Source organism: Melospiza georgiana, chromosome 5 (assembly GCF_028018845.1).
Source record: "Melospiza georgiana isolate bMelGeo1 chromosome 5, bMelGeo1.pri, whole genome shotgun sequence".
Taxonomy (NCBI): domain Eukaryota; kingdom Metazoa; phylum Chordata; class Aves; order Passeriformes; family Passerellidae; genus Melospiza; species Melospiza georgiana.
The window spans coordinates 54476020-54489899 of NC_080434.1; the positions used below are offsets into that span (position 1 = coordinate 54476020).

The 13880-nt window shown below is 36.2% G+C and overlaps 1 protein-coding gene across 1 annotated transcript in view; it reads left to right on the top strand.

Moving 5' to 3' along the window:
* Positions 1 to 13880, top strand: part of POLN (DNA polymerase nu) — an 87797-nt gene that overhangs the window by 2323 nt on the left and 71594 nt on the right. Inside the window, exons 3-10 of the mRNA XM_058025191.1 lie at positions 707 to 768; positions 4113 to 4598; positions 4954 to 5147; positions 6924 to 7036; positions 8941 to 9098; positions 11646 to 11714; positions 13070 to 13130; positions 13341 to 13405. Of these exons, the coding sequence (XP_057881174.1) occupies positions 707 to 768; positions 4113 to 4598; positions 4954 to 5147; positions 6924 to 7036; positions 8941 to 9098; positions 11646 to 11714; positions 13070 to 13130; positions 13341 to 13405 (1208 nt within the window). The remainder of the gene's footprint in view (positions 1 to 706; positions 769 to 4112; positions 4599 to 4953; positions 5148 to 6923; positions 7037 to 8940; positions 9099 to 11645; positions 11715 to 13069; positions 13131 to 13340; positions 13406 to 13880) is intronic.

The window sequence follows — 13880 nt, forward strand, 5'->3', positions numbered from 1 at the left end:
AGGTAATTCCTGCTAGCCTGTTACCCCTGGCTCCTTCCTTCCAGCCTTCACTTGCTTCTCCTCTTCTTGGGACTTGTGGCCAGTGTTAAGGCAGAAAAGAAAATGCATGTCCTAATGGTGTCACTTGCCATGCCTGTTCTGTTGCAAGATGAGCAATGTGAAAAAATTATCCCCTGCAGGTGAAACATGGTCAGTTTGTTAAACACGATGTGCTAAACTCACATAATGCTTTATAGAACAAAAGTTTTGTGGAATACTGCTGCTGAATTCCAAGAAAACAGTTAAGCTGTGTGAAGGTTCTAGAGTGTGGATTTTTTTTTTCCTTTGTGCTCATACCCCCAGCTTTACTATGAACAAAATGAGTTGTGTTTCCTTGAAGAGGGAAATTCACATAATTACAGAATTATAGTAATGCTTCCTCTGAATACATGGAAGAGGTTTTTCTGCTTTGTAGTGAATTTTAAGTAATTTTTTTCTTAATGGTGACAGAGCAGTCTTTTGCATATGCATGTTTTGGAACCTGCAGGGCCCTTTTAGGCATGAATACTAACCTGATACTAACTTGTTAAATGGTTGTCAAGGGAAATTTTTTTACAATTCTTTCAGGTTTAGTAAAGTGTCAGTAATATAATCCTGTATGAAACCTAAGGTATATGGGCTACTTGCAGATTCATTTGTATTGTAAATTGTTTCTTCTTTTTTAAAGGTATAGAGAAGACAAAGGAAAATAAACTAGATGATAAGGATGCACATCTGAGAAATGAAAAGGCAAGCATTTTGTAAAATTGAAAACGAATAAAAGCAGTCTTTTTGTAGGAGGTTTGAAGTTATACATTGGTTCTTTCATAACAAGCTTTATCATGCTAGATTTTATACAGTCATAGTTCAGGTAACTTCCTCTGTCTTATTTTACACTCGGTCTGTATTTACCTTTGAGAATCTGGGCCCAACTTCTGTTCCCTTTTCACAAGAAGTTGGTCTTTTATGACAGATTGATCAGAAATGAGGTTGACACAGACAGCCACCGGAGTTTAGAAGTGTTCTTAGACTCCTGTTACTTAACAATTATAAAGTGAGCTGATTTGTATGAAAATTACTTTGTATTAGGAACCCTTAATTTTGGGTTTAATAATTTCTCTGAATTTGGTTTGGTGTGCATGGGAGTGAGTGCCAGTGCAGGAGTGGGAACAGGTAACTGTGGCAGCCCCAGCTCAGGCTTTGCTTGTAAAATCCATTGAGTTGATTGATGAGTTGCAGATGCTGCTTACTAATCCCAGCTGCAAATTTCACAGCCTTCCTTACTCTGACTCTGGTGCATGTTGCACACTTCAATGCCATTCAGGTTGCTCAAGATGCAGAAAGCTGATGCCTTGAGTGGAATGAGATAGTTTCCTACAAATTACACTGGCTCACAGGCACTCATGCAGCTGTGGGTGCACATGGATAGGAGTGGAACCCCTTTTTGTAAAGATGACACTCTAATTTTGACTTGCTGCATCTAATGAGATCTTCCTACATTGACATAAATTATGAAACTACATCCTGGGAGTCATTTTCTCTACTTCCAGCCATGCCATTATTTCTAATAGAAGGTCAGTTCTTCACAGAAGCTGCTGTTCCTCTCTGTGGTTAATTGTAGTTCCTGCTGTATTATTCTGACTTGATAATTAAATTCCTTTGTTTATATTTTTTGAATCTTTAAAAGAGAAATGCTTATTCCTGGTTCTATAATTACTAGAGTGTCCTAATTTAAATTCTGCTGTGTTAAATGATAAAACTATTTGCAGTTTGTCTGGAGAATACACTTGAGTGAATTAGTTGTCTTTCTATGGCTCTTAAATATTTGGCCCTTCTGTGACAGGATTTTTCCCCTTCTGGTAACTTTATAGTGCCCACCTTTTGGTTAGCATTGCAAAAATCCAATAATTTGTCTTCGTTTGGAACATCTGCTATTCATTTTGGTAGTAGCAGAAGCTGAATTAGCTTCCTTTTCCTGTTTACTTAAAGTGTTAGAATTACCTTGTAATTGTACTTTTACTGTAGAGTAGATCCTGTGAAGTATGGTCTGAAGCACTCATGAGCCTTTTTCACCTCTTGACTCTATACTTCTAAGGTTTGGGAATATGGGAACTGGTTTGAGGCATATTGTGAAACCATAAAAAAGCCCCAAACTTACTGGCTTTGTCATTGTGGCTTGCTCAATCAATACAGATGGGATGGAGGTGGACAGCAGCCTTTGATCAGTGAAAACTCTGCTGGGGACTGGAGGGAGCCCAGCAGGACCTGCTGGTTCCTTTGAAGGGAGGAGCTCTCAGTTTTTGCAGTGGTAATGACAGCAGATGAACTGAATGAGACCAAAATACAGTAATTATGAGAGATTTCAGTCACTTTCCAGTGGAGTTGATGAATATTAAGCTTAGGCATGGTGCTCCAACTGAAAATTAGGAGACAACTGCTTTGTGGAACAGTTAGAGAACTCATGAGAAAAATTTGTTTTTATTTGATCTGTGTGAGATCAGGTCCAAAACCTTCCCTGCTGACAGGTGCTCTTACAGAGGCTATAATCTTTTGGAAGCATTGAAAGATAGGTAAAAGTAATGATTAATTTTCAACAAGAAACCTATATAAAATTGAAGAAGCTTTTAAAAGAAATTATATGGAATTTTGGATAGAAGCTTTTAAGAGAAATTATATGGAATTGCCCTCCAAATCCAGAACACTTGTAGGTAGTATAGGGATTTATTTGAAGTAGAATATTGATGATTTGAAATGAATACTAAATTGTGTCTGGAAAAAGTAGTATGGCTAAGAGGCAGTATGAAGGAGACTACTAAAAAATGTCATCATGCAAAAATGTGACCTAAGCAGAATTTGTATTATTCTATACTTGCCTCATCTGACTAAGTTAAATGAAATATACAATGGTATGGTTCAAAATTGAAGAATTTAAGAATTTAAAAAAAGACTGGATGTGGCACTTGCTGCCATGATCTAGTTGAACAGTTAGAACATCGGCTGGACTAGATGATCTTATAGGTCTCTTCCAGTCTTGAAAATTCTGTGATTCTGTGAAAATAACTTTGAGGAAAAGCTTGCAAATGCATCACTAATACATAATTTTTTCAAGTGCCTCAGGAGTAGAAACTTACCAGCTCCTCTAAGGCCTATTTGTGATTGAGGCATAAAAAGTGTTGAGGGAAGATGCAAATCTGTATATCTGTAAATAGTTAAACACACATTTACCTTGGGGAATCTTGGAAGGGTCACTGGTTGCCATTCCAGAGAAATAAAATCAAGGCAGAGGATCTATTTCAGCTGAGGAGTTTGTAGAATAAACTAGCAAAGCAAATAGTAAGAAAGCACTAGGGCCAGTAGCATAGCAAGGAAATTTCTGAAGGAAGTAAGGATGGAGGAGTAGAAGTCAAGCACTACCATGCAGCATCTTGCTTAATGCTGTTCAGTAGCATGCTGCAGTGGAGGAATCCAGGGACTATCTGGAGTAGGAAAAACTGTTCTGGGTATAGTGGATCAAACAGAATAGAATGTAATACTAATATTTCAATGTAATATAATAATGTAATAATAATACTTCAATGCAACTTTCTTATGTATTTTTTATGTCTTGCAATCCTGTAAGTTATTTGAAGGGATCCAGTTGATTCACATACTTGATTCCAAAGCAGTCAATAAAGTCCCTTCCCAAAAGTTCTATAACAAATGAAACTGTCATGAAAAGTGCTCTGAATGCTGAAGCTAAAGATGAAGGGTCTCTTCCCTCTTCAGACAATAATAACCTTGTCACTATGGAAGACAGGCTATTGGATTAGATGCCTCTTGTGGTTGTTAATTTGCCATTTTTAGTGTTGGACTAATAGTAGCTTAAAAAAGAAGTGGTTGTGGATGCAAATGGTGTATGTCAACAAAATCTCTACTGATACATATTTGAATTTTTGTTTATGTGGCTCCCCTAAACTGGCTTTGTTTTGTTAGTACCAACAGTTTTTCATAGAATTTTGCTTTCTTGAAAGCTTATCTAAACTAACTTAGTGCAATTTTTACTTTCTCCTTATAAGCCAAATAGTTGGTTTGCTAAAAATTTTTGATTTTCCCAGGAGGATTATGATTCCAGAATTGCTGCATTAAAAACAACTGTCAGCCCTGAAAAGAAAACTGCTGGTCAGATAGTCAGGACAGTGCATATGGATAAAATACTTTGCTGTCAAGATACCCAGATACTGAGCTGTTACCAGGATTCAGGCTTCCCAAAATGGGAATATCAAGAAAGAAATCTTTCAGTAGAAGGAAACACCCTGAAGGATGGGAAAAACAAAATGGTTATTCCTCTTAAAAGAAAGCAAAATGTATCTACATCATGTTCAGAGAGAACAAGAAAATTGCATGTAAATACCTCCATGTGGCATGAAAGAAGATACAGCTGTACCCCTGGACAAATAAAGTCTTCTGGAAAGTATCCTTGTGATATCAGCAGTTTAGGATGTGAAGAAAAATGCAAACTCCTTGCAACTATAGAACAGGCAGCAGCTTTTATAACTACTATGATATTTCAAGATGGTTCTTCACAGCTCAACTCAGAGCAGGTTAGTGAAGGATGGGTTTTATTTAGTCACTTCTGTAGAACCATTTGAGTGTGCATGTGAGTGATAATCACAAACCCATGCTCACTGGCAACACTTTTGTGAATGACATAGCAAAAATTACGTTTTATTTTACATTTTATTTTCAACTACCAGGTACAACTTAGAGAAAATGAAACCACTAGGATTTTTGTTTCAAGGCTGAAACATTTGCATGCTCCTCTTGCATGTGTCAATGGTGTATGCAGTAACTGTAGTGTACAAAATAGGTTTCATATTGTAAAATAGTTGGGAATTTTTCTTTAAAGGACTGCACAAAATCTGTCAGAGGAAACACTATTGTAATTATGCTTAACAGGCCTCTACCTTATCAGTAAAAGGAGTTGTTGTGCTGGTGAAGAATCAGACTGATCAGCCTTGCTCTCCAGGTCACACTTCAACTGGCTATACTTGGAATGCTGCAAATGAAAATGATAAACTAATTTATTTAAAAACTGAACAGTCATCTCTCTGGGAACGAGAACGAGAACCGGCTCACAAGAAATTTTCTTGGTGAGAGCATGAAGGAAAGAATACTCTTTTGCTTTACAAATGCTTTCAGCAGTAACGGTGTTGGTTACTTAGCACAGGCCTGATCTTTACGTGTCAGGCTCATTGAATTTCATTTTGGCTGTGTTAGTTCTGTATCAAGTCTGGGCTAAGAGAAACCAAATAACAATGGACTATTCCTTTGGGCTCAGCATATCGCTGACTGCAGCCCTTTCAGAATTAGGTTGGGATTCTGGTAGGAGCTGTTTACATTCACCTGCAAATCCTTTATGAGCTGTTAAAGCTGGACAGCACCAAAGAATGTTTTGTCCAAGTTTATCTTTCTTGTATTTTAACTTCCATTTAGTGAACTGCATTTCTTAACTAGTACGGTTTTGATGGACATTATTCCTTTCTGAGCTTTATTAATGCTTTAAATGTTTTTAGTACAGTTTTTTTTTAAATGGCTTTTGACATTCCAGGTGAAATTCTACAAATATTCAGTAATAATACAATATAATTTTGGAAGTAAAGGCTTTATGTATCTGCTTAATACTTATACTAAATTTTAATTAAAATTTGGACTATGTTTTAAACTTCCAGTTATTAGAATCAAAGTCCATTTTTATTCCTATTACCTTGAAAATCATAACCCAAAAAGGGAAAAATAAGAACTGAATCTGATTCCTAGGTGTAATACTCTAGCATGTTAAAACTCCATCAGAATATTTTATGACTTTCAATAATTTCTGTTTTATTGTAAACTGCTGAATTTGGATTATTAAATTACACACCATTAATTTCAAGATGCAGGACTTGGTTCTTAGCTGTATCTCTTCCACTGCTTGAAATTGTGGCTTGAAACAAGTCATGGCTTTGCTTCTCCAGCTGAAATATTGAAGTTACATGACAAGTACTTTAATAACATGTTGTCAGCTTGAATATAGATTGTTGGGAACTGAGAATAACATATCAGTAAAGCATGTACATATGAACAGTAAAAATTTGATAAGCTGATTAAGAGTATTAGCATTTAGATGAAACCTATGGGTAATTACTTATTGTAAGAATGGTGCAGTTGTTTAGAAATGGATCTATAGTGCATACAGCAATACCTTGTGATCTGTGTGATTTCTAAGGTGTCCAAACCCTGGATTTGTGGTCTCATACCATTAAAAATGCTTTATAAAAACTATTATTTTTCTATATTGCCCAAAATATAACTTACTAAAACAAATGACACACATAGTTGGTAAATCTATACACTAATATTTATGTAGTTGGTTATATCTATTTAAAATATAATGAATGAGGCAATTTTAGACATTTTCAATAGGTATGGAAATGCATGACAAAGATGAAGCATTTTGGATTTAAACAGCATATTAACACAGGGCAGTAATGGCAATTTAGATTGTCTAGTAACTTTAAAATCAGTGTTTTATAATGCTACATCAGTTTAGCCTCTGTGATCTTATTTGGGTATTTTGGAGTATTACAGGGATGCCAGCTGATGTTTTGGATTAAGGTTGCACTTCAAGAGTTAAACAAGGATTTGTTTTCTTTATGTACATGTGATAAGGCATATCTGCTAGGATGTTTTAATTTCTCATAGAACATAGCTTTGAGGATTACTGAATTGATAATTTAATATTCAAATGCAGTATTCTGTTCTTATAGGAATAAGGAAATGTCTTGGGTTAACTGTTTAGTATTAGGTGCTAATTAAAAGAACAAAGTAAATAGATTGACTAAATCTAGGAGCAGTATAGTGTGTGTTAATGAGCTATTTCTGTGCAGGCAAGTGTTGTTCCAAATGCTGCAGTGCAAAGTTCCAATAATTTGCTTCAATGCAAAAGATTTCCTGAGGACTCTACTTCAAATTTATGGTAATGAAATCAGCTGGAAACAAGGCAAGTATTGAATCTATGATCTCATCCTGTAATCTCTGTGCCACTGGTGTTTCTGTTAAAATCACTGAGTGTAGAAATAACTAAATTTAGTAAGCAATATATTACTTACTAAATTAAGTAATATATTGAAAAACAGAGTTTAGTACAAAAGAACACCTTTCTTGGAGGAGGTCATGACCAGAGGTTTGGCATGTCAAGCCTCATGTATTCTTCTCAGAGTAGGAATTAAATCATTGACTTAAGGATAGCTTCCAGTGGAAACAAAAGCTCTCAACACAGTCCTGACTATAGCTGAAAAAGTCAAACTACTTCATGTTTCATATTCCCTAGGAAAAAACTTCCTAGGAAAATGCTAAAAGCAAGGGCTGAAATAAATCCCAGAGATGCTCATAGTTGTCAGAATTAGGAATGACTTGAATGAGCCCATGTTCCTTTGATAGAAACAAGTAAGACTCTTCTCTTTGGATTTAAGAGCAATTGCTAGCAACAAGCATAAGATGTAAATATAATGTCTTTTTTTGTTTTTTGGGGGGATTTTTTTTTGGGTTTTTTTTTTTTTTTTTGGTTCCATATATCCAGTTGTTGAGGTGTTAGGGCATGGGTTGGACTCAATGGTTTTTAAGGTCTCTTCCAACCTAGTCATTCTGTGAATTCTGTGAAATTACTGCTGAGTGAATTACAAAAGTACATGTGACCTTTCAATAAGGGCTGTCTCTATGGAGCATGATCAGCTTGTGTTCAGCATCTGAAAAGTTTCAGTAAATGACAGTGAGGATCTGTACAAAATCCAGCACTGGGAATGGGAAAGGTGGGAAAAGAAATGCTGTAATGGGACTGGCAATAGTGACAGTATGTAACTTGTACACACAGGAAGTATTTGATACTGTGATGCAATTAATGGGATTTGAATCTGAAGTTTCTAGTAACCAAACCAATTCTTGTTTAGGCTTTTAAACTTGGAAACTTCATGCTTCCTCATGCATTATTTCTGCTATGAAAAAAACAAGCACACAAAGCTCCAACAAAACAAACAAAATCCCTAAAATTCTCTTTAGAGTAGTCCTGTAGCTGTGACTTGCATTATGGACATTAAAATTTGCTTCCAGGTAACTGAGTCTGCAAGGTTGTGTAGCATGAAGTTCTCTAGAAATGTACCTGTAGGTCATGGCTTGAACTTACTTAGGGGTTACTGAAGAGGATAATTAGGTTTATCTTTGAATATATCACAAAGCAGCCCAGTTATTAGTTTCTCCTGTTCTTGGCAGAAGTGCAAGGAGGCATGTTGAGATTGTAGTTCAAAGGAAAGTGAAACAGCACTGGGCTTGGCCCATCCTATCCATCTGTGTGAACATGAGGGTGCAGTGTAAGCACATATGATGCTAAAGGACAAAAGTTTCTGAGTTTTGGCAACAGTTCATTGTGCACCCATATGTGAATTCATATATACATTAACAATTGCTAGGAAGTAAATCTCTCACTGATCCCCAATAGCAATTTTGTGGATATCAGTCTAGTTAACAACAATAAGAAAACTGTACCAGAGGGAGACTCTCATGAAAAAACCCTTCAGCTTGAAGTTTTCAGTTCTAAGAAAGGAAGGTTTTTACAGTTAATCTAAGGAGCCAAAAGTTTACTTAAAATTGAAAACTTGAAAAAATCAACCAACCAAAAATCCACCCCAACCTCATGAAACAACACTCTTCAAAGATGTGCAATACTACACTTCCTCCTGTGTAGTCATGTTATTAACCATGTGTTACAGCTGTGAATTCAATGTTTGATATTTTTGTAGAGCAAATATTGTCCTTTTATGATGTGTGTGTGCAGGAAAGATGGGCAAAACTTTAAAGCTGTTTTTCAGTATGGGAGGTATTTTAAATATTTTGAATAACTTGTTTTTGTAGTTGCCAATAGTGTCGTGTTAGATCCAAGGATTGCAGCATGGCTGATAAACCCCAGTGACACAGTTCCTTCCTTTGAGTGTTTAATACAGAAGTATTTTGAAAAGCCTTTTTCAAAGGGAGAGGAGAATACTGATACAGGCACTTTGAGAAATGTATCTGTAAGTAGTTTGTTTTCAATGGTTTGGGTTAAAAAGGGAAGGAAATGATAATAGAATTACTTTTGCTTAGAAGATATTGCAAAAGAAGATAGATAATAGATGGATTTTCTAATGGAAAAAAATACTATTAATGTGACATGTTGGAAATTGAAAGAAAGGGGAGAAGGGGAGGTTTTACTGCATCTAACAAGATGGGAGCCCATTTTCTAGGAACAGCTATAAAATTTTACTTTACAACTGTAAAGTTCAGTAACAACATTAATTAATATAGAGTTTTATATTTTTTCTCTTCACTATCCTGCGAAATAATTTCCAACTCTCCTTTCCAAAATATCTAATGATATGTTTGTTGTCCAGTTCCTGTGCACTTGTAGCCTGTATTTAGTTGATTGTTATTAACAATTTTGCTAAATTTCTCAGCTGGTACGCACCACATCATAGGCTGACAAACAGCAGGGAGTCAAATTTTTCAAGCATTTGTATGAAAAAATCTGTGAATTTTAATTCTCAGTGTGAGAGAATTCATGATGAAATTTTTGACATGTTATCCCCTGCACTATGGAAATTGAATCTTCCTTTATCATAGCAAACGTCCCCTGTATTTCTATTGAAATGTATTGCCTGAATGCTATAAAATATCTGTATCTCTTTTGGGCAATGGGGATCTACTGTGGACATATTAGCTGTCAGAGGTTGTTTGAAGGATAAGATGATGTAGAACAACCTAAATAATGTTGTCTTTTCTGCCATTCACTTTTCAGAGGCCTTGCTCATTCAGACCAAGTACTGTACCATGATTGTAGGACTTGTAGGATACAAATCCACAGATGCCAAGAGGGCTTGGAGCATAGACAGGAGTTGGTTATACTGGCACTTACCCATCAGTGTAGACATTTCTGAGAACAGCAGAGGCAGTTTACTTGAAAGCACTGGCTGTAAACTGCAGTTCTTCAGAAGCTACTTCATGAATTAAATTATTAGTGTAGGAATAGACAAGCAAATAGACAGAAGTTACCTATGGTTCTTTTATGTGTGATGGCCTTGCTGTGAGTCAGCATCCTTAATCTTGTCTCTTCCCTTAGCTTGACTTAGTCTTTTGCTCTTCAGATGTCACATCTGTTCTTAGGTATTTTTCAACTTTGTTATCCTGATTTCCAGCTCTGTGTTAAGTATTGAAATTTTATTTCCTTCCTGTCCTGCTTCAGGTCTAGTTTGTTTCCTTGCCACAGCCATCTCCAGTGACTTGTTCACTCAATTCCCAGTTAATGTCTCCTTGTGACATCCTGTGACTATTCCCCCCCACCATTCCTAGTTCCTTAATTTGTCACCTGCACTCTCACTCTTCCTTTTTGGCTTCTCTCTCTTTGCTCAGTGAGTTCCAGTTCTTCCTGTGTCTCCTGGTTCTTTGCCAAGTTTATCTCTTCAATCTTCTTGCTCTGTTTTTACTGGTAGATTCCCAACAGTTGTCCATACTGCCAGAGGGATCTGTGGTAAGTGATAAATCATCTTGTGCCTCACTGCTTCAGTGCAGCTCCCTGTCTTGTGCTAGTCTTGTCCACCCACCACAGTTCTTGGAATGACTGCTGGTTTGTTCTGTAGCCCACAGCTCACCCACACACCTCTAGCACAAGGATGTGCTGCTTGCTGCTTGTCTGTGTATTTGGTGCTGTGCCAAAGTGCTCATGGTCCACACTCCTGAAACATTTGCTGGAGCAGGTGCTAAACATTATGCTGGTCTTGTCATTGCTGCAATTACTGATGAAGAATTTTGGTGTCAGTTGAAGCCTGTCACTGGCCTGTCACTGGGCTCTCTTCCACCTCCAGGAAGGGATCAAGCAAGCTGTTTGTATTTCACAGACAGCTCATTTGTTCCAGAACAAGTTGGTATGGACAAGGTGTCTCGGAGACAAAATGGTGACTTTTCACTGCAGTATGGACTAGACTGTTTTAGAGCGAGGATCATCACCAGTGGATCTGCATATTTCAGTTCTGTAGAGAGTCCTCTGCATCTTATCTTCCAGGCCTGCTGTTTCTCAGTCTTTATTAAGTTTATTTTAATGGTCATGTAACTGCAGCTAACAATCTTTCTCAGTATTTGTATACATTTCAAATGCTATTCTAGCCAATTGAAGGAGGTGACCTGGTGTTGTGAGGAACACCTCTGGAACAGAAAGGAAGGAAATGAACAGTTCTGGCACAAGAGTGGCAGTACTTATGTGAGAAAAAGGATGCAAGGAGTTTTTCCTCATTTTACAAGTAGTAAGAGAACTCTGACTTCAGTGTCAAAGGCAGTTTATCAATACTATATTTCTCTGTACTTGATGCAAAATGTAAGTACAGGAACAGGCAAAATCTGGAATGTTCATAATCTAGTGCTGTGTTAATGATTTGGGTTTCATAGAGATCACGTTTCTGAAATGTTAACAGAAGGTAGACAGAAAATCACATTTTTACAATTTATGCCTTTTAAAGAAGTTATATTGCTAAAATATTTAGTGTATTGTTAGCAACAAAGTTACTGATATATTTTTGATTTATTTATGTCAGTATCAAAACTTAGGTGTGAACTTGGAGAAGCTTTATAACGTAATGATGGACCTTACTCATGGCTTAAAGGTAAGTTGTAAGTAATAACTATGTAAGTATTGAATTAAAGAGAGTTAATGATGTATTTCTCATTCAAATTAGAATAATGCAATGCTTCAGTCCTTCGTGATTTACATTGGCAGTCAACATTTAAAATAAATTGCCCATCAAATTTGCCATTTTTTCTAGAAGGAGATGGTGTCAAGGTTAATGTTTAGGAGAAAATTTTCCTCTGCTACATTTAACTAAATGAAGATTCTGAGAACAGGAAAGGTTCAGAATATTGACTTGTCTTTGAATATTTTAAATCTCTATATTACTGTTTAAAATGTATTAAAAGAGATAGAACATATATTGTTCTATATATGTATTCCTTGCTTATGAAAACTTAGCATATCTTTTGTTCTAGGTTGTGTTAACCAAGCACTGGTCACATGCTGGGACAGGCTGCCCAGAGAGGTGGTTGATGGCCCAGCCTGTCAGTGTTTGAGAGGCAGTTGGACAGTGCCCTTATCATATACTTTAAATTTTAGTCAGCCCTGAATTGACCAGGCAATGTGACTAGATAGTCATTGCAAGTCCCTTCCAAATGAACTATTTTATTCTATTTTACCCCTTATTGCAGTTCAGAATGCTTCTCAAGAAATCTGTTGGGGTATGTGTTTTCTTCCTGTGACCATATAGCTGGAAAAGTAGATTTCCAGGTATAGAATCCAGGGATAGAATTTAGGGATACACCCAGGTTCTGCTAGAAGGGGCATCACAGTTTCCCAGGGATTGTTTCTGAAGTTGCTGGTAGCAGGTATAGGGCTTGGACCACGAGGTGATGGAGCCATGTTAATGTGCATATCAGCAGTGTGGTGAGCAAACCATGAAGGGAGGCAGCAGGGAAACACCAAAGGCACAGAAACACTGAGCCTGAGCCCACAAGAGTTTTTAGACAAAGTCAGGTTGCTTCAGTGATTAGAAAAACATCAGACTTTCTGTTCTCTGTAAGTAGTTTGGAGACATGACCCTTTCAACTCTTATTTTCTCCCTAATGAAAACAAAGTTATGAATTATGAATGGTTGCCTAATCATTCAAGTGAACAAAGGAAAAAGGATAACTGTGTGTCCTATTATAATGAGGCATGCTTTAAAAATAAACTGTTTAGAAAAAAGGAGATGTATATATATTTCTTTATTAGCATTCTTGTACAAAATAGTTACTATTACAAAATTCCTATTCCCCACAAAGAGAACTGACAGCATTTAGAAACTATAATTTACACTAAGTAGTATTTCATGGCACAGACACATGTTGTCATGTAAAAAGGGAATATACAGAAAGTGAAATACTGCTCACTGGGAAATACTGAAGAATGTATTTATAACTTACTTTACAGGCTCAAGGTTTGTGGAACTTATTTTGCACATTAGAGCTTCCACTTATCAAAATTCTGGCAGGTATGAAAAGTTCAGTTCAAAATATGAATCTTCACTGTTTTCACACAGCTGCTGACTATGCTCAAGTGGAATGTAATTCCTCTGAATATGAAATGTTATCTTAGCCTCATAACAGCTGTGTGAGCTTGAGTTTCCATTTTATAGTCTAAGAAAAATGTAAGATTGAAATTGTGAATTATAAATGTTCTTAACCTAAAATTGTATTTACAGTGATGGAAACACACAAAATATATGTGAACAAACAAGAACTGAAAAAAACATCAGAGATTCTGGGGGTAAATTTTGTATTAATTTTTTTTCTTGAAAATGATGTAGCATCATCTTTGTGCTTTTACTGAGGATAACTGATTAAAAAGAGAAGGAACTTTTGTCACATTTTATGTAATAGTGCGATGTTTTTAGTATATCATTAAAAATTATTATATTTACATTTTAGGATACTTCCCTATTTATTTGCGCAAGTAAAAGACACATTTGAGTCATCAGCCTTGTCCCAGAACTGAAATTGCATGGGTCCTTTTGGGTTATGTGTTGTAGAGTAAAAATGGTAATGACTCTTTCTGAACTTACAGTTTTCAGTACCCATTTTCCTGAGAAGTGATAGACTCCTCTCCCTCTTTTTGTGAACAATGCACTCTTTAAATGAGTGTTCTTTGATAAAAATAGCTGCAAGAGGATCCTATTTTGTAACATAAAATTTGACTAGATAATCATACTGGTCTGACAGATTACTAATTTATCAGAATAATT